The sequence below is a fragment of the Gobio gobio genome (assembly GCF_949357685.1).
Source record: "Gobio gobio genome assembly, chromosome: 11".
Lineage (NCBI taxonomy): Eukaryota > Metazoa > Chordata > Actinopteri > Cypriniformes > Gobionidae > Gobio > Gobio gobio.
The window spans coordinates 55,997,676-56,025,175 of record NC_137104.1 but is presented as its reverse complement, the minus strand read 5'-3'; the positions used below and the strand labels follow the sequence as shown (position 1 = coordinate 56,025,175).

Below are 27,500 nucleotides of genomic sequence, written 5' to 3'. Positions count from 1 at the left end.
TAAAACATTAACCCTGTTGTGCACAGACAATTGACACACCTCTTTTTTTTCAAGACAAGTTGCACTGTCAGTATTTTTGTGTTGCATTGATGTCACCTGAATGTAAAATAAGTTATGGGACCATAAAGACAAATGAAAACATAAAACGGAAATTGAATCACTCAAATATTTATTGAAAACACACACAAATAAATAAAAGCTAAGCATATTTCCTCTGGAAAACAGTTTGTTCAAGTCTTTAGAGTCCTGGAACTCAGGAATAAACATGATAACTTATACAGAACCAAAACTATTTACATTTTTCCAAAAAAAGTCCAGGCGCTTTTGGCCTCTTTGGATTTTAGATATATTTACTGGTGCCAAGCCTCAAAACAGCTCCTATCAGGAACTTCTCCTCAAACTTTCTCCACAAAACTACTAAAAACTGCAGCGCGTCTCTCTCTCTCTCATCCAAAATGGCAGCTAGCATCGCGCTAGCGGCAAAAATGACGGAAAATGTATAAATTATGGACATCAAGTGGATAAATCTTGGATGTAAGCGTTTTGATTTATTGCTGAACAACTCCAAAAAGATGCACATGTTCCAGGCTGGATAGAAAACCTTCTGTAAAGGCTACAAAGACACCAAAGACACCCCCGTGATGGCTAGCTCGTTAGCTTTCTGCTGGAAAAAACGGTAAGAAAATCGATAAAAGTTTCATGAAATAATATAAATATTTATCGGAGGTGCCGTGTGACGTCGTGGGCGATGCCGTCGGGCTCTGAGGGTTAAAGCTAAGATTCTCCCATTTTCAGTGATTATAGGACACGTTTATGGGAAAATTCTTAGAGTTTTGTAAAACAAGTCATGATGTGCATGTCCAAAAAGCGTAAACATTGAAACGAATGGGGGCAGCAGAGATTGATTTACCAAGTCAGTTCACTCTAATGATTTATAGACTATAACTTTATAAGTAAAATGAAATCTCAGTAGAAAATGTCATTAATAGGCCTATATATATCCATTAATATATAAAACATCCATTGAAAATCTCACTGTGTAACATTTGTGAAGTAAATCTAATGCCCTACCAAGTGAACAGGTCAGTCTGATAACTGTGAATCTTCACTTTTCGATTAGATTATGATTCATTATGATTTTTTCATGGCTCATTGTGCTTAATAACTCTTTTACATAAAGCACGTCCTGCACTTTATGTTCTCATATTCATGCATGTTCTATTCGGATAGGCTTACAAACCGAAACCAAAACATCAGACGCAAGAGCTTTGCTTCCGAAGGACATACGCAACTTTTTTATATTAATATATAATGCGGGTTCTTTATTTAGCCTACAAAAAACAGTAGGCCTATATTAATCATTATTAATTAAACTATCAGCTGTTCTGTTCTTGCACTTCGCTTGCCGCTGTCAGAGCGAATTCATAAACCCAGCGCATCAGCATCCAAAAACCAAACTATTTCGACACGTCGCAGCCATTAAATGTCTTTAAAATAAGATGGATGTATAGGCAGAAGGTGGAGTTAGGAAACTAATAAACTGTTCCTGAAATGTCGGTGATGGCACAAAGAAATCCACACAGAAATCGTAACCCGGCTTAAGTCGCCGTTTTCTTGCCTTTCGCGACACTGATCTGATCGTTGCTCGTGCGGATTGATATTATGGTCTGTTTGCACTTTGTAATTGTAAAAAATACGTTTCTGAACCGAATGATATAAGAATCAGCAGTTGTTTCTGCGTCGAAAGTAAACATTAAATCAATATTTAAGAAGCCCACGTCCGGTATTTTTTGGTGCAAAATAATAAAACGTAGCGTCAATAAAATCATTAATTTCAGTATTTATAATATTATAAATGAAAAATTGAGTACTGCATCTCAAAGCCCTTGATATAATCTATCATTTACAGCAATAAACACAAATCGCCTGTTTTGGTCATTTTTATGGCTATGACTACTTTGACGCTCTATATCTCCTCATTAGATTATGCGACTTTAGCCGGGGTTTCACAGACGGGGTCACATATATTCTAGAAATGTATTAAAAACAAAGACGCTTTCAGCATTAGGCTACTCAAACAGGCCAGTGGGTTCGTTATGCACGTCTATCCATTCCCGGCTCTTATTTTGCTTATGTATTAAATATACAGGCAATAAGTTTATGAAACCTTGATCAAAATTAAAATACAATTTATAGAAAACAAAATTCACTTTAAAGAAATGATTTCTGCAAAACAACACTCAATAGAAATCATGTCTGACCCCACTCCATGTCTCCAGACATATTGCGCGTCTTATAGCTTATCTTACTCATGCTGACGAAAGAGCCTGCGAATTCTTTAATATTTTTCATTTTTGCAGTTTTTTTTTTACCACTTCGTTATTTTGGCTCGGAATTTCGTTTGTTGGAAATATGAACTGAATTCAGCAATTAAATTTGAAATTAAAAACTTTGTGTTTGATAAAAAAATATACATTTTTGAAGCGTTTGGAGTGGAGTTGGCTACATGCAAAACGTAATCTATTTAGATTCATAGTTAGGCTATATGTTTAAATATTAGCCTATTATATTGTTGTTTTAATTTTTATATGTTGATGATGAAAAGTGAATTGTATTTTAATTTTGATCAAGGTTTAATAAACAAATTGCCTGTAAGTGCAGAAAATGTTTGTCTTTTATTTTGTATTTTGAGTAGGTGTTTCCGGGTAGTTGGTCACGTGTGTAGGTGGGTATTTACCTGAGAGTGTTTCCTGCATTTGTTTTAGACCGTGTAGAGAGGGGGTGGGCAGGGAGGAATGCTCACTTTTGTTGACCGTTTGTAACGTTTACTATTAACTGCCTCATGCCAATAAAACGTTCCTGTTACATGTTTTAAAAGGCATGTAAACGCGTCACGAATCTTTCCTGCTGCTTAGCCTCTCAGCGGCTGTAGGTGGCCGCTTCATTAGTCAACAAAAATGCACGCTATCCTGGGATTATGGACGCGAGCGGTATCTGCACAGACACATCATGTTGTCGCGGACCCGCATCGTGAAGTGGATCAAAGGACACGACACGCATGAAACGGCAGAAGAGGTATGTCAGCGATATAAATAGACATGAGTGCATCGCTGTTGTGGAAGACGCTGTTATTGCCGTTGCGTTGAATGGAACGCAGTTTGTGTTGCTCTTGCGTATGGATAGGCTCTCTTGCCGCCTCACTACGCCCATTCATTCATTGTTTGGCTCTGTGCGCGCTAAATACGGCGCTGTTTGGAATTGAGTCACTTGTCTGGTGCGTTGGAGAATGAACTCTGAGGATATGGAGCACGCTGCTGATAGTGGCAAACGGGAGCTTAAGCCCACGGCAAAAGCCTTGGTGGCTAAAATTGAAGCCTTGCAAAAGGACCGCAAGAGTAAAGTGAATAAAGTGAAGAATGTGATTGCGTCAATGAAAGGGTTGATGAAATGTGATGACAACGTCTCACAAGTGTGCTCAATGCTGAAAATGGTACAATTGCTGATGGCTGACGCATCTGTGCTACATAAAAATATACTGCCTTTACTACCTCCAGAGGAACAAACCAAACAAAATGAATGGTTTGACTCCATTTCTAAACATTACAATGGCTTTGTAGAAGATGTGAAACTATGGATGACTGAAACCGGGAAATCACTTTCTGATATTCAGGAACCCAGGATTGTGGAAGTGGATGCAACAACTCAAGGGATTCGTCCATCTGGTATTTCCCCCTCTGTTGAAGTTGTGTCTACAACACATGATACTCAGCTCTCTAATGCACATCTACATGCTGGAATGGATTCTGGGGATGAAATTCAACCAATGGATAGTGTTTCAAATATAAGCAGCAAAAGATCTACTAGAGTGACATCTCATGGATCTCGGTTCAGTCGATCTTCCATTTCTTCCACTCGTCTGAAGGCTGAGGCAGATGTGGCTGCTTTATTGGCCTCTCAACAAATGCTGCAAAAGAAACACGAATTAGAGGAACAGGAGGAACAATTGAGGCGGAAGAGGGAAAAACTCAACTTGGAAACCAAATTAGCAGAATCAATGGCCAGGGTAAAGGTGTATCAAGATGTTCATTCAGAATCTCATATCTCTGTTAATAGAATCGTATCTAAGCATCTTCGCTCTGATGTGGAACCATTTGTTCCTTCGGCTAGTGTGCCAGTGGCATCAGAGTTCTTGCCTGCAACTTGTACATCACAAATCGATAACGCACAAGGGATTTCAAGTTATTCTCAACCCCAGTCAGTACAACAACAACCATCAACAAGATCCAAAATGAAACCTCTACAGTCTGCATTGCCATCATTTGATAATCAGAATGGATATGCTCCTGGATCAAGTTTTCAAAATGATGTGAGCCACCCAAGCATGCTTCAGCTCATTGGTAAGCAAAATGATATTGCTACTTTATTGGTTAAGCAGCATAAATTGTCTTCACTTCCACCCAGAGAAATTTCGCACTTTGATGGAGATCCATTGCGCTTTCATGAGTTCATGCGCTCATTTGAGGAGGTGGTGGAAAAGAAAGCAGACAGCCCAGGGGATTGTCTGCACTTCCTGGAGCAATATACACGAGGACAGCCGAAAGAGCTTGTTAGAAGTTGCCAGCACATGAACCCTTCACAAGGTTACCCAAGGGCTAAGGCTTTGCTTAAGGAGAACTTTGGCAATGAGGTAAAAATATCTGCTTCATATATGGAAAAGGCTCTTTCTTGGAAAGTTATAAAATCTGAAGACGCTAAGGCTTTACAAGAGTATGGTCTTTTCCTAAGGAGCTGTTGTAACGCTATGCAAAACATTCACTATATGCATGAGCTGAACCTCACTACTAACATGCAAGTTATCCTCTCAAAGCTTCCTTATAAACTTAAAGACAAATGGAGAGTCGTTGCATATGAGTTAAAAGAACGACGCCATAATCAGTCCACCTTTCCTGATATTGTGGACTTCATTGAGAGACAAGTAAAAATTCTCTCCGATCCTGTGTTTGGAAATATTCAGGATGCATCACCTGTTGGAGGTAGGAAGATGAATACCAGAATAATTCCGCCAAAAGCCAGAAGCAGCTTTGCTACTACTATCACTGCTATGCCGGAAATAAAAGAACACATTAAGATATCAACCAACAGAATCTGCCTCTTCTGTGGTGGTGAGCACCAGCTGGATGTTTGTAATCAACTTACCAGAAAAAGTCATAGAGAAAAGATGAATTTCTTGATGACGAGAGGAATTTGCTTTGGTTGCCTGCATACAGGACACATCAGCAGGGACTGTAAAAGGAGAAGTATATGTAGCATATGTGGTCTTAAACACCCAAGTCTTCTTCACATTTATCTTCATGAGAAGGAAGACACTTCAAACAAGAAGAAAGTCGAATTCAAGCCAGCCGTAGACAGTGCCATGGTCTCTCTGCAGACCAGTGGTCTTACTGGGGCTGGTACAGACACCTGTGCTTTATCTATCGTTCCAGTGTGCGTCAAATCGAAGAATGGAAACAGTGTGGTGATGACGTACGCTTTTCTTGATTCAGGAAGTTCTGCTTCTTTCTGTACGGAAAGTTTGATGAACAAACTCAACCTCCCTGGGAAGCGAGTTAATATTCTTCTCAGAACGATGAGTCAAGACAAATCCGTTGCTAGTTACGTTCTGAAAGACCTGGAGGTTTCTGGGTTGAATCAAGAATATTACTGTGCGTTGCCGGAAGTTTACACACAAAAGACCATGCCTGTGACCACAGCAAACATTGCCTCACAGAAAGATCTTGAATGTTGGCCTCATTTGAGTCATATCTGCTTACCTGCGATTAATGCAGGTATTGAGCTTTTGATTGGAGCTAATGTTCCAGTAGCATTGGAGCCTTGGGAGATTATACGTAGTCAGGGTAACGGCCCGTTTGCTATAAGAACTATGTTTGGATGGACCGTTAATGGACCACTGAAAGGTGTGGGCTTGAATAGAGAGGATGCTGCTGCCCAACTTCCTGTGACTGTAAATAGGATTACAGTAATGAAGTTGGAAGAGTTGTGGAAGCAGCAGTTTAAGGCTGATTTTCCGGAGACTGTTCACGAAGAGTTGACAGGAATGTCGAAGGAGGATACGCAGTTTCTGGATTTTGTGTCCCATTCAGCAAGACTGAAAAATGGTCATTATTACATCGGTCTACCATTCAGAAATGCTGAAGTGGTCATGCCAATGAACAGGAGAATTGCAGAACAACGAGCTTTAACTCTTCAAAAAAGGTTTAAAGCAAATTCTTCCTTTCACGCAGATTACACCACCTTTATGGAGGACGTCATCCATAAGGGTTATGCAGAAAAGGTACCTGTGGCCGAACTGAAGAGATGTGATGGACGTTTGTGGTATATACCCCATCATGGTGTATACCATGCCAAAAAACACAGGATCAGGGTTGTGTTTGATTGTGGAGCCTCTTATCAGGGTACATCGCTGAATAGTAAGCTTCTGCAAGGTCCCGACTTAACCAGTGCATTGGTGAGCGTGCTTGTACGATTTAGACTGGAATCTGTTGCCCTGATGGCTGACATTGAATCCATGTTCCATCAAATACGAGTTCACCCAGAAGACTGCGATCTCTTGAGATTCCTGTGGTGGCCTGAAGGTAATGTGAATGGTAATCCAGAGGAATATAGAATGGTGGTTCATTTATTTGGAGCTACATCATCACCGAGTTGCTCAAGTTTTGCATTGAGGAAATGTGCAATGGATCAAAAGGATCTATTTGACTCCAAGACACTGGATGTTGTTTTTAATAACTTCTATGTGGATGACTGCCTTGTATCCGTACCTTCTGAATTAGATGCTGTGAAATTGTACAAGGATCTCACTATTATGTGTGCCAAAGGAGGATTTCATCTAACAAAATGGATGAGTAATAGCCGTGCTGTATTGGGCGCTATACCGGAAAAGGACAGAGAGAAGAAGGTAAAGGATCTGGACTTGGATTATGACACTTTGCCACTTGAAAGGGCATTGGGAGTGCAATGGTGTGCTGAATCAGACGCCTTTAATTTCAAAGTGGTTGTCAAAGATAGACCTCTTACCAGGAGAGGAATTCTCTCAGTGGTCAGCTCCATCTACGACCCTCTGGGGTTCTTATCACCTGTAATTTTGTCGGCCAAGAGGATACTGCAAGATCTGTGCAGAGAGGGAATAGGATGGGACAATGTTATTCCTCCAGTGTATGTTCAACGTTGGATGAACTGGCTGGATGATCTGCATCGCTTGGAGAGTTTTAAGGTCAGAAGATGTTTGAAGCCCGATGGATTTGGAGAAGTTACATCTGCTGAAATGCACCACTTTTCAGATGCAAGCGAGCAAGGATATGGTGTGGTATCCTATCTGCTGCTTCGTAATGACCAACAACTATCCTATTCTACTCTTCTGGTAAGTAAGGCAAGAGTTACACCCTTAAGACCCATTACAATCCCTCGCCTGGAACTTACAGCTGCCACGCTTGCTAGTCGTATCGACCAGATATGGACAAAGGAACTCAAGATGCCCTTTCAGGATTCTGTTTTTTGGACGGATAGCACTTCAGTACTCAAATATCTTCGGAATAAGACCTCAAGATTCAAGTGCTTTGTGGCTAATAGAGTATCCGAAATTTTGAAGGTTTCTGATGTAGCACAGTGGAGGTACGTTAATTCGTCAAGCAATCCAGCAGATCTGGCGTCAAGAGGAGCAAAAGTGGATTCTTTCTTGAAGAGCGAGATGTGGATTTCTGGTCCCCCATTTCTCGTTCGACCAAAAGAAGAGTGGCCAATGGATCCCACCGATAGGGATGTAATACCATCTCATGATCCTGAGATCAAAAGGAGTGCTTTGGTAAACACGGTAGAAGTCAAAGAAGAATCTGACTCCATATCATGCCTCCTCAATTACTTCTCCTCTTGGATTCGACTAAAGAAAGCCGTAGCATGGATCCTTCGTCTAAGAAAGATCTTGATGGACCTTAGCAAGGAAAGGAAACGACTACAGACTGCTCTTGTTTTCTTTAGTGCAGATCCATATCAACAAGGGACGACTATTATTAAGGAAATGCAGAAGTTCAAATCTACTGTGTGTAAGGACTTGCTTTCTTTGGGAGAACTAGAAAATGCTGAAATGGAAATCATCCAACTTTCACAAAGGAAGAGATTTCCTGAGGAACTGATCAGTCTACGAAAGGATGGAGTAGTCAAGCGAAACAGTCCTCTCTATAGTCTTAATCCAATACTTCAGTCTGATATCATCAGGGTTGGAGGACGCCTTGATAAAGCATTGATTCCTGAAGACTCTAAGCACCCAATCATATTGGCTAAAGACTTGCACATCTCTAGTTTGATTCTGCGTCAAATTCATGAAGAAGTGGGACATGGTGGGCGGAACTACATGTTGGCTACCCTTCGACAGCGATATTGGATCCCTGGAGCGAGCGTGGCCATAAGAAGAGTTTTGTCAAAATGTGTCGTTTGCAGAAGGTTCAATGGAATTGCAGGTCATCAACAGATGGCCGATCTGCCTCTAGATCGAGTTTCACCGGACAAACCATCCTTTACTCATGTCGGAGTGGATTGTTTCGGCCCTTTTGAGGTAAAACGAGGAAGAACCATCTTAAAGCGCTACGGAGTCATCTTCACCTGCTTGGCCATTAGAGCTGTTCATATTGAAATGATTGCATCCCTGGACACAGACTCATTCATTCATGCACTGAGACGTTTTATCGCTCGACGAGGACAAGTGGCTGAAATTCGTTCAGATAACGGAACGAACTTTGTCGGGGCTGAGCGTGAGTTACAAGAGGCGATCCAAAATTGGAACCACAGTCAGATCAATACTGTTCTTCTTCAAAAGAATATAAAATGGACTTTCAATCCTCCTACCGGCTCACACCATGGAGGAATTTGGGAAAGGCTCATCAGATCAATAAAGAAGATACTGAATTCTATCCTTCGAGGGCAAAGTTTGGATGAAGAAGGTCTTCATACATTTTTGTGTGAAGCAGAATCCATACTTAACAACCGACCCATAACCAGATCATCATTTGATCCTAATGATTTGGAGGCGTTAACACCGAATCATCTTCTCCTTCTGAAAAGAAAGCTTACCTTACCACCTGGATTGTTTGAGAAGGAAGATTTGTTTGCCCGTCGACGATGGCGTCAAATTCAATATCTGGCTAACTTATTTTGGAAAAGATGGATTGGTGAATATCTACCCCTACTACAGGAACGCCAAAAGTGGATGGTAAAGACACGCAATCTTCAGCTGGGAGATGTCGTACTGGTAGTGGACGATAACGCACCTAGAAGTTCCTGGATCATGGGCAAGATTATTCACACTATAAAGGACAAAAAGGGATTCACACGGCAAGTGAAAATCAAGACCATGAGTACCTGCTTGACCAGACCAATTACTAAATTATGTCGTATTCTTGAAGCCGAGGAATCTAAAGACTAACTATGACTGACATTTGAGAGCTCTCAACTGACCCTTTGACTTGACTTTTGACTTTTACTTGATTGTATTATTGACAATTGACTTTACCGACTTAGACTAGACTTGAACATTAACTTTTACTCCGCTACAAGAATGAACTAAAGGAACGTTTGAGTTTTTTGGACATTCTCACACACACACACATTTTTTTTATTTTTTAAGTGTTTTGTAAAAAAAAAAAAGGGAAAAAAAAAAACCAAGGGTAACAATAATGAATTATGTAATGTGCAAGTTTATATTATCTGTATTTTGACTGTGTTGGTGATTATTACCGTGTTTTTGTGTGTAATAATCAGGGGCTGGAATGTAAGTGCAGAAAATGTTTGTCTTTTATTTTGTATTTTGAGTAGGTGTTTCCGGGTAGTTGGTCACGTGTGTAGGTGGGTATTTACCTGAGAGTGTTTCCTGCATTTGTTTTAGACCGTGTAGAGAGGGGGTGGGCAGGGAGGAATGCTCACTTTTGTTGACCGTTTGTAACGTTTACTATTAACTGCCTCATGCCAATAAAACGTTCCTGTTACATGTTTTAAAAGGCATGTAAACGCGTCACGAATCTTTCCTGCTGCTTAGCCTCTCAGCGGCTGTAGGTGGCCGCTTCATTGCCTGTATATTTAATACATCGGAAGCAAAATAAGAACGGCGGGAATGGATTGAACCCATGGCCTGTTTCCGCGGCCGTTGAGTAAGGCTGAAAGCGTCTTTCTTTTTAATACGTAGAATGCAGATATAACAACACAGCACATTACACTAGATTTTAATTTAAATCAGCGCATCAGTCCGTGCATTAAAAAGTGCCGCTTTCTGTTGTCAGAGCGCGCGCGCGCTCTCTCTCTCTTTAAACTCAAGTGCGTCGCGTGTACTCCGGTCGTTGCCATTGAGAAAAAAACAATCAAACCCGTCATTTAATGATGTGGGGAGAGTAAGCTAATCGCGGAAGAATAAAATGGATAGTAAAAAGATGCCAGGGGGAGCTGAAAAAGCCAAGTTATAAAAAAAAGAAAGGCATTGGAGGATGACGCAGCCAAATGTGCCAAACTTACAGATATTTTTTCTAGACAAATGAGCACACAGGAACTGGCAACTCATATATAGTCAAAATACTATATAGAAAGACGGTCGGGTGCGGTTACTTATGAATGGGAGAAACTGCAACGCGTGATGAATATGTCCCGCCTTCTAAGTAAACAAGCCAATCGGTTGAATCAAAGATCCATTGGCAAATGACTGCCAATATTATAATTTTATTTATCAAATTGATACGGATATATAAATAAAAATTATAGTGCAATAATTATATTTCTTACTGCAATACTGCATTTTTGTTTGAATGCGAACACTTTTCAAAGCAAAGTTACGCCACTGGAGAGAGAGTGTGTGTGTGTGTGTGTGTGTGTGTGTGTGTGTGTGTGTGTGTGTGTGTGTGTGTGTGTGTGTGTGTGTGTGTGTGTGTGTGTGTGTGTGTGTGTGTGTGTGTGTGTGTGTGTGTGTGTGTGTGTGTGTGTGTGTGTGTGTGTGTGTGTGTGTGTGTGTGTGTGTGTGTGTGTGTGTGTGTGTGTGTGTAAATTCTGACTTTTGTACATTTTAAGACTTTTTAATGGTTAAATTGTGTGTGAACATAAGGGTTATTGTAGTTCTAGACTAAATGTGAGCATTTATTTCTCTCACTTGCACAATAAAGATTCTGTCCTCCTCAAAATGAATAAAATCAGTCAAATGCAAAATCAGAACCTCCAATAATTAAATGTGAAATAAAACAACTATTTTTATGCATAATCTACCTTTATATTTAATTGACCAATGTCTTGCTGCTGAGCTTTGATGATGAAAATCACTAGATTTAGTTGTTATTGGTAAATCTTTCTTCTCCTGCGTCCTCTTCTCCATTATCCAGAGCTGCGCCCTCTAGTGTTCATGAGGGAATCTGCATCTTTACCTCAGCCTGAGCTTATTATTATTTACATTATTTACATTTTGGTATGAAGAGGTCTTTACCGCTGCACAAAATATCACTTTTTTTGTTATAAACAAAAACAAGCCCAGCCCAGGTGAGAAAAAGTAACGCAAAAGTAACGTAACGCATTACTTTTCTCAAAAAGTAACTCAATTAGTTACTTTTTAAGGGAGTAACGCAATATTGTAACGCATTACTTTTCAGAGTAACTTTCCCCAACACTGGTGAACTCACACACACTCGACTGTATCAGCGGATGCGTTCTCCGGTACAGAAGTGTGTGTGATGACCCAGTTGGGTCAGGGATTAGCACACACACTTCAGCGCCTGACGTCCGTCTCCACACACACACACACACGCTCACACAATGTCTGTGCTAATGCTCGTCTGTGCTGCTAATCCCGCTAATGCAAATTTAAAGGATTGAAGCTGCCGGTCAACAGTCATGATTCGGCTCAACTTCTCCAAACTCTGCCGCTTTTCTGTGGGTCTTTTTGATGTGTGTACATTGGCAGCCCCGTGTGATCGGTGTGTGTGTCGCTCATAAGTGTGTGTTTGTGTCTGGTCTCTTCCAGCTGGCCGAGTACCGGCAGAAGAAAGCTCAGTCCGATGGGCAGAAGAGGCAGAAGAAGAAGAAGAGGAAGCCTGAAGCGGATGAGGAGGAGCAGGGCAGGGTCCAGGCGGAGGATCAGTCCAGCGTATTCTCCCTCTCTAGAACCCTCCACAGCGGAGAAACCCTCACACATGACCAGACCTACACCATAGAGGTGTGTGTGTGTGTGTGTGTGTGTGTGTGTGTGAGTGTGAGTGTGAGTGTGTGAGTGTGTGAGTGTGTGTGTGTGTGTGTGTGTGTGTGTGTGTGTGTGTGTGTGTGTGTGTGTGTGTGTGTGTGTGTGTGTGTGTGTGTGTGTGTGTGTGTGTGTGTGTGTGTGTGTGTGATTCTCATGGACACTGGTAGTTTTATTACAGATGTTCAGTAATGAACCGCTCAGGCCAGGATGTTCACATGACATGGGCCGCTTTGTTGCACTTTATTGCATTTTTTTCTATCACAAATATTAGTTTTAATCATAAATTAGGTAAATTAGGAAAACGTACCAGGGCTCGAAATTAACGTTTTTACTTGGTAACAACTTAAAAAAAATTCAGAATTAAAAATAAAATGCTTCAAAAGTTTCAAAACTAAAGTATTTAATATTATATTTATTAAATTATATTATATTATATTATATTATATTATATTATATTATATTATATTATATTATATTATATTATATTAATTATATTATATTATATTATATTATATTATATTATATTATATTATATTATATTATATTATATTATATTAATTATATTATTAATATAATATAATATAATTAGGGCTGTCAAAAGATTAATCGCGATTAATCTCATCCAAAATTAAAGTTTGTGTTTACATAATATTTGTGTGTGTACTGTGTATAATTTTTATGTATATATAAATACACACACATTCATGTATATATTTAAGAAATATTTGCATGTATATACTGTATATACATTTATATAATTTATATTATATATAAATATAAATATTTTATATATAAATATAATACATTTTTCTTAAATATATACATGCTTCTGTGTGTTTTTATATATAAATAATAATTATACACAGTACACACACAAATATTATGTAAACACAAACTTTAATTTTGGATGAGATTAATCGCGATTAATCTTTTGACAGCCCTAAATATAATATAATTAATATAATATAATATAATGTAATATAATATTATATTAATTCATTATATTATATTATATTATATTATATTATTTATTGCAATATATACATGCATGTGTGTGTATTTTTATATATATATATATACATAATAATTATGTATGCGGAAGTCTAACATGACCTCTGCTCCAAGTGTCCGATTATTCGCCCAGGCATAACATTATGACCAGTGAAGTGAGTAACACTGATGATCTCTTCATCTCCTGTTAGTGGGTGGGATATATTAGGCAGCAAGTGAACATTTTGTCCTCAGAGTTGATGTGTTAGAAGCAGGAAAAACGGGCAAAATCTCCAAAACTGCAGCTCTTGTGGGGTGTTCCCGGTCTGCAGTGGTCAGTCTCTATCAAAAGTGAAGGACCAGTGGAGAACCGGCCACAGGGTCATGGAGGACCAGTGGAGAACCGGCCACAGGGTGATGGAGGACCAGTGGAGAACCGGCCACAGGGTGATGAAGGACCAGTGGAGAACCGGCCACAGGGTCATGGAGGACCAGTGGAGAACCGGCCACAGGGTCATGGAGGACCAGTGGAGAACCGGCCACAGGGTGATGGAGGACCAGTGGAGAACCGGCCACAGGGTGATGGAGGACCAGTGGAGAACCGGCCACAGGGTCATGGAGGACCAGTGGAGAACCGGCCACAGGGTCATGGAGGACCAGTGGAGAACCGGCCACAGGGTCATGGAGGACCAGTGGAGAACCGGCCACAGGGTGATGAAGGACCAGTGGAGAACCGGCCACAGGGTCATGGAGGACCAGTGGAGAACCGGCCACAGGGTCATGGAGGACCAGTGGAGAACCGGCCACAGGGTCATGGAGGACCAGTGGAGAACCGGCCACAGGGTGATGGAGGACCAGTGGAGAACCGGCCACAGGGTGATGGAGGACCAGTGGAGAACCGGCCACAGGGTCATGAAGAACCAGTGGAGAACCGGCCACAGGGTCATGGAGGACCAGTGGAGAACCGGCCACGGGGTCATGGAGGACCAGTGGAGAACCGGCCACGGGGTCATGGAGGACCAGTGGAGAACCGGCCACAGGGTCATGGAGGACCAGTGGAGAACCGGCCACAGGGTGATGAAGGACCAGTGGAGAACCGGCCACAGGGTCATGGAGGACCAGTGGAGAACCGGCCACAGGGTCATGGAGGACCAGTGGAGAACCGGCCACAGGGTCATGGAGGACCAGTGGAGAACCGGCCACAGGGTCATGGAGGACCAGTGGAGAACCGGCCACAGGGTGATGAAGGACCAGTGGAGAACCGGCCACAGGGTCATGGAGGACCAGTGGAGAACCGGCCACAGGGTGATGGAGGACCAGTGGAGAACCGGCCACAGGGTGATGAAGGACCAGTGGAGAACCGGCCACAGGGTCATGAAGGACCAGTGGAGAACCGGCCACAGGGTGATGAAGGACCAGTGGAGAACCGGCCACAGGGTGATGAAGGACCAGTGGAGAACCGGCCACAGGGTCATGGAGGACCAGTGGAGAACCGGCCACAGGGTGATGAAGGACCAGTGGAGAACCGGCCACAGGGTCATGAAGGACCAGTGGAGAACCGGCCACAGGGTGATGAAGGACCAGTGGAGAACCGGCCACAGGGTGATGAAGGACCAGTGGAGAACCGGCCACAGGGTCATGGAGGACCAGTGGAGAACCGGCCACAGGGTCATGGAGGACCAGTGGAGAACCGGCCACAGGGTGATGAAGGACCAGTGGAGAACCGGCCACAGGGTGATGGAGGACCAGTGGAGAACCGGCCACAGGGTGATGGAGGACCAGTGGAGAACCGGCCACAGGGTGATGAAGGACCAGTGGAGAACCGGCCACAGGGTGATGAAGGACCAGTGGAGAACCGGCCACAGGGTGATGAAGGACCAGTGGAGAACCGGCCACAGGGTGATGAAGGACCAGTGGAGAACCGGCCACAGGGTCATGGAGGACCAGTGGAGAACCGGCCACAGGGTGATGAAGGACCAGTGGAGAACCGGCCACAGGGTGATGGAGGACCAGTGGAGAACCGGCCACAGGGTGATGGAGGACCAGTGGAGAACCGGCCACAGGGTGATGAAGGACCAGTGGAGAACCGGCCACAGGGTGATGAAGGACCAGTGGAGAACCGGCCACAGGGTGATGGAGGACCAGTGGAGAACCGGCCACAGGGTGATGGAGGACCAGTGGAGAACCGGCCACAGGGTGATGAAGGACCAGTGGAGAACCGGCCACAGGGTCATGGAGGACCAGTGGAGAACCGGCCACAGGGTCATGGAGGACCAGTGGAGAACCGGCCACAGGGTCATGAAGGACCAGTGGAGAACCGGCCACAGGGTCATGGAGGACCAGTGGAGAACCGGCCACAGGGTGATGAAGGACCAGTGGAGAACCGGCCACAGGGTGATGGAGGACCAGTGGAGAACCGGCCACAGGGTGATGGAGGACCAGTGGAGAACCGGCCACAGGGTGATGGAGGACCAGTGGAGAACCGGCCACAGGGTGATGAAGGACCAGTGGAGAACCGGCCACAGGGTGATGGAGGACCAGTGGAGAACCGGCCACAGGGTGATGAAGGACCAGTGGAGAACCGGCCACAGGGTCATGGAGGACCAGTGGAGAACCGGCCACAGGGTGATGAAGGACCAGTGGAGAACCGGCCACAGGGTCATGGAGGACCAGTGGAGAACCGGCCACAGGGTCATGGAGGACCAGTGGAGAACCGGCCACAGGGTCATGGAGGACCAGTGGAGAACCGGCCACAGGGTCATGGAGGACCAGTGGAGAACCGGCCACAGGGTCATGGAGGACCAGTGGAGAACCGGCCACAGGGTCATGGAGGACCAGTGGAGAACCGGCCACAGGGTCATGATGGACCAGTGGAGAACCGGCCACAGGGTCATGGAGGACCAGTGGAGAACCGGCCACAGGGTCATGGAGGACCAGTGGAGAACCGGCCACAGGGTCATGATGGACCAGTGGAGAACCGGCCACAGGGTCATGGAGGACCAGTGGAGAACCGGCCACAGGGTCATGGAGGACCAGTGGAGAACCGGCCACAGGGTCATGGAGGACCAGTGGAGAACCGGCCACAGGGTCATGGAGGACCAGTGGAGAACCGGCCACAGGGTCATGGAGGACCAGTGGAGAACCGGCCACAGGGTCATGGAGGACCAGTGGAGAACCGGCCACAGGGTCATGGAGGACCAGTGGAGAACCGGCCACAGGGTCATGAAGGACCAGTGGAGAACCGGCCACAGGATCATGAAGGACCAGTGGAGAACCGGCCACAGGGTCATGGAGGACCAGTGGAGACCCGGCCACAGGGTCATGGAGGACCAGTGGAGAACCGGCCACAGGGTCATGATGGACCAGTGGAGAACCGGCCACAGGGTCATGGAGGACCAGTGGAGAACCGGCCACAGGCTCATGGAGGACCAGTGGAGAACCGGCCACAGGGTCATGAAGGACCAGTGGAGAACCGGCCACAGGGTCATGGAGGACCAGTGGAGAACCGGCCACAGGGTCATGGAGGACCAGTGGAGAACCGGCCACAGGATCATGAAGGACCAGTGGAGAACCGGCCACAGGGTCATGAAGGACCAGTGGAGAACCGGCCACAGGGTCATGGAGGACCAGTGGAGAACCGGCCACAGGGTCATGGAGGACCAGTGGAGAACCGGCCACAGGGTCATGGAGGACCAGTGGAGAACCGGCCACAGGGTCATGGAGGACCAGTGGAGAACGGGCCACAGGGTCATGGAGGACCAGTGGAGAACCGGCCACAGGGTCATGAAGGACCAGTGGAGAACCGGCCACAGGGTCATGGAGGACCAGTGGAGAACCGGCCACAGGGTCATGAAGGACCAGTGGAGAACGGGCCACAGGGTCATGGAGGACCAGTGGAGAACCGGCCACAGGGTCATGAAGGACCAGTGGAGAACCGGCCACAGGGTGATGGAGGACCAGTGGAGAACCGGCCACAGGGTCATGGGCGGCCGAGGCTCATTGATGCCCGTGTGGTCCGATCAAACAGACGAGCTACTGGAGCTCAAACTGCTCAAGAAGTTAATGCTGGTTCTGATAGAAAGGGGTCGGATTGCAGACGGTTATAACACAATATTAGGAAGGTGGTCATAATGTTATGCCTGATTGGTGTATATATATATATATATATATATATAATGTACATGTACACAGAATGTTTTTCTTCGCAGCTCTTTCATAAATACAAGAGATTATAAGTGCGTAGATGTTTTTAAAGCCGGGCAGGTTGAGGCTGTGTTTGTAGTTATAGAGGAGTGTGAAATTAGTGGTTGCCCAGGCAACAGACAACTGCGTTTGAACTGGTTAAGCCTGTGTGTGTGTGTGTGTGTGTGTGTGTGTGTGTGTGTGTGTGATTCCGGTGTCCTTGCAGCAGAATAGCAGCACTTCTCTGGCTCTTTTCTCTCCGCTCTGAATGCATCAGCGCTCCATCATCAGAGGTTTCTCCAGGAAGCCAGTCCTGATTCTCCTCCGTCTGTGCGGCTCAAGCTCTTTGTTTGAATTAAAAAGCAATCCACTTTAAACACACACACACACACACACTCTTAAGAAGACTCGTCTGATTGAGCTCACTTATGTAACTCGACAGCACCGTTTCCACGTCTTTCCGAGGAGAGAACATGTATTAAAATGTGTAGTCGACACATATATTTACATTTAATTTACCACTGCAAAGTTTCAAGTGGCCGTGTAACTTCCTCCTGCAGCGGTTGCCATGGAAACAACGCTTATGATTGTGCTGACATCTGAGTATAAAAGCACACAGGAGAACCTACACTATTGTTATGGTGAATGTGCATGTCTGATGGGTTTGAGTCTGCCACACTAGACACTTTAAACGAGTGCAGAGCTCAGTTCTCCTGCTGGTGCGACTCCATTTTGTTAGAGTTCATAATGAAAGCAGAAATAAACCGTGATATTCCTTTGAGCTGCTCGGAGCAATGATAGACAGCACAGCGTGAGCTCCAGTGCTGGGGAAACGCATTACAAGTAGCTTGAGTTGCGTAATAATATCACTTTTTCCAAGTAACTAGTAAAGTAACGCATTACTTTTCAAATTTACAACAAAAATCTGAGTTACTTTTTCACATTAGTTTGACTGACAGCTCTCCTGCCCCCATGTGGAGAAAAATAAGTGCAGAGGTGTGTGCGTGTGTGTGTGTGAGTGTGTGAGTGTGTGAGTGTGTGAGTGTGTGAGTGTGTGAGTGTGTGAGTGTGTGAGTGTGTGAGTGTGTGTGTGTGAGTGTGTGAGTGTGCGAGTGTGCGAGTGTGCGAGTGTGCGAGTGTGCGTGTGTGCGAGTGTGCGAGTGTGCGAGTGTGCGAGTGTGCGAGTGTGCGAGTGTGCGAGTGTGCGTGTGTGCGTGTGTGCGTGTGTGCGTGTGTGCGAGTGTGCGAGTGTGCGTGTGTGCGTGTGTGCGAGTGTGCGAGTGTGCGAGTGTGCGAGTGTGTGTGTGTGTGTGTGTGTGTAAACATGAGGGTTATTGTAGTTCTAGACTAAATGTGAGCATTTATTTCTCTCACTTGCACAATAAAGATTCTGTTCTCCTCAAAATGAATAAAATCAGTCAAATGCAAAATCAGAACCTCCAATAATTAAATGTGAAATAAAACAACTATTTTTATGCATAATCTACCTTTATATTTAATTGACCAATGTCTTGCTGCTGAGCTTTGATGATGAAAATGACTAGATTTAGTTGTTATTGGTAAATCTTTCTTCTCCTGCGTCCTCTTCTCCATTATCCAGAGCTGCGCCCTCTAGTGTTCATGAGGGAATCTGCATCTTTACCTCAGCCTGAGCTTATTATTATTTACATTATTTACATTTTGGTATGAAGAGGTCTTTACCGCTGCACAAAATATCACTTTTTTGTTATAAACAAAAACAAGCCCAGCCCAGGTGAGAAAAAGTAACGCAAAAGTAACGTAACGCATTACTTTTCTTAAAAAGTAACTAAGTAACTCAATTAGTTACTTTTTAAGGGAGTAACGCAATATTGTAACGCATTACTTTTAAAAGTAACTTTCCCCAACACTGGTGAGCTCACACACGGGCCGATCTGGACACAGCGCTGGAGATCCAGTGAGAAACCGTTTGAATTGGGAGCAGAATTAATAACGTCTGCGAGATCTAGTGAGAAAGCGTTTGAATTGGGAGCAGAATTAATAACGTCTGCGAGATCTAGTGAGAAAGCGTTTGAATTCAGCGCATAATTCTCTGTTATTAACCATATCCGATCGAATATCTCTGACGTGGAAGCCAGGAGAAACAATGAACATGAACAAACAAGCTATAGAAGGCTTTACAATCCACAAATCCCCAACACTCACCATGGTAACGCTCACTGTAACCATGGGATTGTGGCAGAAATAGTCGAATGTTTTTATTTTTTAAGCACTTTTAAGAAATGTAAGCACTTTTCAAGGACTTTCTCTAAATATGATCCTATTTTAATACTATTTTTAATGTAATGATTTGTAAAACTAAAACTTTGCGGCAAACAAACACTTTTATTTAAAAACAAAACATGAAATGACCACTATACCGGCTGATTGACGTATTAATAGCTGCGTCTGAAATCGAATACTTCTCTACTATTTAGTGTGCAAAAAAAACAGTACGCCAACAGAGTAGTATGTCCGAATTCATAGTATTCGAAAAACAGTAGGCGAAAAATACCCGGATGACCTAATACTTCCGACGAGATTCTGAAGTGTGCATACGATGCACGCTTTACTATCCCATGAGGCCACGGGAGACGATTTATGAATGGAGGTGAAGGGACGCAACTGATGCTGGTAGGTCACATGATCATGACAACATGGCGGTTGTAGTACGTCCAAATTACATTCATACTATATAGAACTTCCTTTTTTAACGGTCGCGAAGTTCGTTCAAATTCAAATGTAGTACCTACTCACATAGTACGTGATTTCGGACGCAGCCTGTGTCCTAATTACCTCCCGCAGTTTCTCTTGCGGTGCATTGTGGGATTGAATGAGTGCACTCGATAACGTCCACTATGGTTTCGGACACTGTTCCCTATTTAAAGGTGCAGTGTGTAATATTTATGAGGATCTATTGACAGACTTACAAAATAATATACAAAACTGTTTTCCGTCCTTACATAATGAGCCGTTGTGTTTTTATTATCTTAGAATGAGCCGTTTCTATCCACACACACCGCGGGTCCCTTACAGTGAAGCCGCCATTTTGTGCCGCCATGTTTCTACAGTAGCCCTAAAGGGACAAACTTCTCTACAGAGCGCTAGCTACTCTCTCCTGTCTCACATCTTTGTCCTGTGTGGGCCACCGTAGCTTCTCAATGTGCTCCAAAAGGGAGCGGATGAAATTCGCAACCTCACCACAAGATGCCGCTAAAACGTACACACTGCACCTTTAATATAGGGAGCGATTTCAGACACAGCAAAAGCAAAAGCTTTTCTTTAACACTAGAATCGCCACGGGGTAAAATTGACCCATGGCTGTTTTTCAAATGTACATAAAAGATTTCTAATAAAATATCCAAGTCTCCCAGTCGCTGACTTTTACTAAAACTGTGTTATTTACAATCCCCTGTTGTTAAAAATTGTTTAGATAAAACCAGATTTAAAAACGGGGCATTTATACCTATAAGCGCCAGCGGGTCAGATTTACCGCTATATATAATTCCTCTATTTTCGCGCTGTGTTTGAGCGACGCGTCGGCTTACTGTAAACAGCCACACAACACACAGTCAAATAAAGATGCTTTAGCCTATTTATAAATGTTCAAACTTTGTATTAATTATACATTTTTGTTTTGCAATTTTGTATTGAGTATTGTTTGCTACTGTGTAGCTATTTATTCAAGTCTGCACGTTTCCTGGAGAAAAAAATCCAATATGATGGAATGAATAAAACAATTTCAATGATTATCCCAAGTTTATTGGTTTGGTTCTCTTATTCAAATTATAAATGATATAACTATACAAATTAATAATTAATTAGGTCAAACTGTGCGCTTGAATTCGTAGTTGTCATACATCTTATGCAGTGCTGTGAATTATTATTGCTCTTTTTAGGGTATTTTAGTAATTTAAATAACATGGGTTATCTTAATATGGGATTAATGACATTTTATTATAATATTACACCACCCAAATATGTATTTATCTCCATCTAATTCTCGTCGTCATTGCAGGTTTAGCCTATAGTCACCAAAAAGTGATTAGTGTAGCTGCATCAGCAGCATAAAACATAGTTGATGACTAAAAATAATCATTTCATGACTCTAGACATTACTTTGTGAAGACAGGGGCATAATACAGTGACATTATGTTTTTTTTAGCCGTATCAATACAGTAATAATTTGCATGGGTAAATTTTACCCGCTGGCGGTTTTAGGTATACAGCGACCTCTGGTGGTTCTAGTGTTAAACTGCGACTTTTTTAGCTTAATTTTCTTCAATTATCAACACAAAAACAAACTATTTATATATTTATTTTTATTAAGCACAATTTTTCCTCATTTCTCCTCATTTATCAATACAAAAAACGAATTATTTATTTATTTATTTATTTTTATTAAGCACAATTTTCCTAAATTATCAATACAAAAATGATTTATTTATTTGTTTATTTATTTATATTAAGCACATTTCTTCTCAATTATCAATACAAAAACAAACTATTTATTTATTTTATTTAGCTCAATTTTCTTCAGTTATTAATACAAAAACTAATTATTTATATATATTTATTTTATTTAGCTCAATTATCAATACAAAAACTAATTATATATTTATTTTATTTAGCTCAATTATCAATACAAAAACTAATTATATATTTCTTTTATTTAGCTCAATTATCAATACAAAAACTAATTATATATTTATTTTATTTAGCTCAATTATCAATACAAAAACTAATTATATATATATATATATATTTTTTTTTATTTAGCTCAATTATCAATACAAAAACTAATTATATATATATATTGATTTATTTTATTTAGCTCAATTATCAATACAAAAACTAATTATATATTTATTTTATTTAGCTCAATTATCAATACAAAAACTAATTATATATTTATTTTATTTAGCTCAATTATCAATACAAAAACTAATTATATATATATATATATTTTTTTTATTTAGCTCAATTATCAGTACAAAAACTAATTATTTATATGTATTTATTTTATTTAGCTCAATTATCAATACAAAAACTAATTATATATTTATTTTATTTAGCTCAATTATCAATAAAAAAACGAATTATATATTTATTTTATTTAGCTCAATTATCAATACAAAAACTAATTATATATTTATTTTATTTAGCTCAATTATCAATACAAAAACTAATTATATATATATATATATTTATTTATTTATTTATTTATTATTTTACTGAATTAGTAAAGAGCGCTACTTTTATAATCACTGAAGCTGTCGATCAGTAACTGCACTTATTAATGCTAAACAATAGTCATTTTATGATTTAAATTACTTTAAAAATCTCTCCAGCGCGACAGTGTTTATTACATCATAACTAATATATTCCTGTGAATGTATAATAAAGTGTCTTCAGTGTCACATGATCCTTCTCATATGATGATTTGAGCTCATGACACATTTATGATTATTATCAGTGTTTGACCTCTAGTGTATATAACCAATAAAACTGTCAGATTTATATTAAACGCTGCACTTATGAGTCCATCATCATCATCATCATCATCATCATCATCATCCTCACACACAGCAGATGATGGTCAGTATTAGTCTATGGTGCTCATATTAAGCTGTTCCTCCGGCTCTATATTGCTGTGGATGTAGGTCAGATGTTCATGGGTGTAATTAGCCGTGATGCTCGCTAAAGGAAACGAGAGCATGGGTCGTGTGTTTGAGCTGAGGATGGTGTGTGTGTGTGTGTGTGTGTGTGTGTGTGGAACAGCGATCCTTTAGTTTTAGAAGTGTGTCGCTCTTGATGGCCCAGTAACACTGAAGACTCAATTATGTGCTCTTAATTGCATATGCGACCTCATTGTGTTGTGTTTTTTCAGCCCGAGAGTGAAGTCTCCACGACGGCTGAAGACTGCTCGTCTGAGGTAAGAGTGTGTGTTAAAGTGTGTGTGGTTTTGTGTGATGGGTTATGATGCCGCAGCACTAAAGAGAGACCCAGAAGCCTCTTGTGCTCAGGGCATCATGTGACCTGCCGGTTGCCAGGCAGCCTCACAAATCCTGTCCGGCCTTGAGGAGATACTGTTATTTAAATTTATTTATTCATTCATTTTCATTAAACACATTTATCCTCAATTACCAATACAACAAAATACATTTATCTAATTATTTACTCATTTATATTCTATAAGCACATTTCTCCTCAGTTATCAATAAAAACACTTTTCATTTATGTATTTATTTATATTTTTTATCTAAATTTTCTTCAATTATCAACACAAAAACAAACTATTTATTTATTTATTTTTATTAAGCACAATTTTCCTCAATTATCAACACCAAATTACATATTTATTTATTTTTGTTAGGCACATTTCTCCTCAATTATCACAATACAAAAAACTAATTATATATATTTATTTTATTTAGCTCAATTATCAGTACAAAAACTAATTATTTATTTTTATTAAGCACAATTTTCCTCAATTATCAACACAAAATTATATATTTATTTTATTTAGCTCAATTATCAGCACAAAAACTATTTATTTTTATTAAGCACAATTTTCCTAAATTATCAATGCAAAAAACTATTTATGTATTTATAAACTTTTTTTAGCTTGATTTTCTTCAATTATCAACACAAAAACAAACTATTTATATATTTATTTTTATTAAGCACAATTTTCCTCAATTATCAACTTACAATTATATATTTATTTATTTTTATTAAGCACATTTCTCCTCATTTATCAATACAAAAACCAAATTATTTATTTATTTATTTTTATTAAGCACAATTTTCCTAAATTATCAATACAAAAACTATTTATTTATTTATTTGTGTATTTATTTATTTATATTAAGCAAATTTCTTCTCAATTATCAATACAATACAAAAACAAACTATTTATTTATTTTATTTAGCTCAATTTTCTTCAGTTATCAATACAAAAACTAATTATTTATATATATATTCATTTTATTTAGCTCAATTATCAGTACAAAAACTAATTATTTATATATATTTATTTTATTTAGCTCAATTATCAATACAAAAACTAATTATTTATATATATTTATTTTATTTAGCTCAATTATCAGTACAAAAACTAATTATTTATATATATTTATTTTATTTAGCTCAATTATCAATACAAAAAGTAATTATTTATATATATTTTATTTAGCTCAATTATCAATACAAAAACTAATTATTTATATATATTTATTTTATTTAGCTCAATTATCGGTACAAAAACTAATTATTTATATATATTTTATTTAGCTCAATTATCAGTACAAAAACTAATTATTTATATATATTTTATTTAGCTCAATTATCAGTTCAAAAACAAACTATTTATTTATTTATTTTTATTAAGCACAACTTCTCCTCAATTATCAACACAAAAACAAACTATTTATTTATTTTTTGTTCAGCTCAATTTTCTTCAATTATCAACACAAAAAACAATGTAATTATTCATGTACTTATGTATTTTATTTATATTAAGCACATCTCAATTATTAATACAAAAAAAAGCTATTTATTTATTTTCATTAAGTGCATTTTCTCCAATTACCAACACAAAACTATGTATTTATTATTTAGTTATATATTGTTTTTATTCTGTATATTGGGATTTGTTGGACTGTGACATTATTTTCATTTCATTAGCGTTTAGCAAAATACATCATTGTCTTTTTCTTAAAGTACAAACATGACTGAAATAAAAGTTGAAACAAGATTAAATTATAAATAAATGTGAAATATAACAAGAAAATACTGAATCTAATAAAGGGTAAATCATGGAAATAATCATAAAGGGCCTAAAATAGGCGTGGTTATTTCCTCAGTTGTGTCTGAGGGCAGATGATGTCATGTGTGTGTGTGTGTGTGTGTGTGTGTGTCGTGTTGTGAACTGGCAGGTGAATGGTTTCCAGCAGAGGACAGGAAGTGATGTGCCATGGGCCCGTGTGATTGGGGTACAGTAGTTCCCTCGCTGCGCCGCTCGCTCTTCTTCCTCTAACACACTAACCTCACTTCCTGTTTCTCCTCATCTCTGGAGATGCTAATGCTAATGCTAATGGGTGTATGTTATTGGTGGAGGCCAGCGGGTAAAGGCCTTAGATTGGTCACTGTGGTATTAGTCCCGCCCCTCCTCCACTGTGATTGGACGGCTGGGTAAAAGGCGGAAAATCCACTAGCATTAGGAGAAAAACGGCTTTTGTGGACACACGGCCTAAAAACATCAACAGAAATCAGAAAGAATAGAGAAAAGTGTTATTTTAGTATAATTAAACGCCTTGAGAAATACATTTTTAAAGGTGCTATATAAAATAAATGTATTATTATTGCGATGCTATTATAGTTTTTATTATAAATATTTAGTATTAATGCAATTTTATTTCAAATTAATTCGTATTTTTCTTTTTCCATTTTGATTTTAATTAACATTTGTGTGTTTTTGTAATTTTTTTTATTAGAGTTATTTAGCACATTAATATCGAGGGCCAAATTACTCAAAATTAAATAATAAATAAATACAATTTTTTTTTATTTTTTTTTTGGATTGATTTTTATTTCAGCTTGAGTTTGTGTCAATTCATTTTAAGTGCAAATTAAACAAAAGGTCAATTTTATTAATTTGTCTGGTGATTTAATAATTAACTTAATTATATTTATGTTTTTATCAACAATTTAATAATTTATTTAAATATTGCTAAATAAAAAAGGTGAAATAAAATAAGTTAAGTTTTTTAAAATAAATAAGTTTTAAATCTATAATAGCCTTTTTATTCATTAGAAATGTACGTTTTTAAATGTTTTATTTTAATTAAGGTTTGTTTAGTTTCAAGTAATGTGAACTATAATAACCCTGAGATTCAGTAGAAGATCCTCAGATTCTCCTGCCCGAGCTCCGGCACCGTCATGACACTCTGGGTCTGGGTCTGGATCTGGATCTGGATCTGGATCTACTTCTAGTTCTGGTTCTAGGTCTAGTTCTAGCTCTGGATCTGGAACTGGTTCTAGTTCTGGATCTGGATCTGAATCTGGAACTGGTTCTAGTTCTGGATCTGGTTCTAGTTCTGGATCTGGAACTAGTTCTAGTTCTGGATCTGGAACTGGTTCTAGTTCTGGATCTGGATCTGGAACTGGTTCTAGTTCTGGATCTGGTTCTAGGTCTAGGTCTGGAACTGGTTCTAGTTCTGGATCTGGATCTGAATCTGGAACTGGTTCTAGTTCTGGATCTGGTTCTAGTTCTGGATCTGGAACTAGTTCTAGTTCTGGATCTGGAACTGGTTCTAGTTCTGGATCTGGATCTGGAACTGGTTCTAGTTCTGGATCTGGTTCTAGGTCTAGGTCTGGAACTGGTTCTAGTTCTGGATCTGGAACTGGTTCTAGTTCTGGATCTGGAACTGGTTCTAGTTCTGGATCTGGAACTGGTTCTAGTTGTGGAACTGGTTCTAGTTCTGGAACTGGTTCTAGATCTGGAACTGGTTCTAGTTATGGAACTGGTTTTAGTTCTGGTTCTAGGTCTAGGTCTAGTTCTGGAACTGGAACTGGTTCTAGTTCTAGTTCTGGATCTGGAACTGGTTCTAGTTCTGGAACTGGTTCTAGTTCTGGATCTGGAACTGGTTCTAGTTCTGAAACTGGTTCTAGATCTGGAACTGGTTCTAGTTCTGGATCTGGAACTGGTTCTAGTTCTGGTTCTTGGTCTAGTTCTGGATCTGGAACTGGTTCTAGTTCTATTTCTGGATCTGGTTCTAGTTCTGGAACTGGTTCTAGTTCTGGAACTGGTTCTAGTTCTGGATCTGGAACTGGTTCTAGTTCTGGAACTGGTTCTAGTTCTGGAACTGGTTCTAGATCTGGTTCTTGGTCTAGTTCTGGTTCTTGGTCTAGTTCTGGATCTGGAACTGGTTCTAGTTCTATTTCTGGAACTGGTTCTAGTTCTGGAACTAGTTCTGGATCTGGAACTGGTTCTAGTTCTGGTTCTGCTTCTGGTTCTAGTTCTAGATCTGGAACTGGTCCTGGTTCTGGTCCT

The 27,500-nt window shown here is 40.4% G+C and overlaps 1 protein-coding gene across 5 annotated transcripts in view; it reads left to right on the top strand.

Moving 5' to 3' along the window:
• Window positions 1–27,500, top strand: part of akap9 (A kinase (PRKA) anchor protein 9) — a 205,683-nt gene that overhangs the window by 23,195 nt on the left and 154,988 nt on the right. For all 5 annotated transcript variants that reach the window (XM_079828322.1, XM_079828321.1, XM_079828323.1 and 2 more), the window contains exons 2-4: window positions 12,038–12,229; window positions 23,334–23,378; window positions 25,384–25,440. In XM_079828322.1, the coding sequence (XP_079684448.1) occupies window positions 12,038–12,229; window positions 23,334–23,378; window positions 25,384–25,440 (294 nt within the window). The remainder of the gene's footprint in view (window positions 1–12,037; window positions 12,230–23,333; window positions 23,379–25,383; window positions 25,441–27,500) is intronic.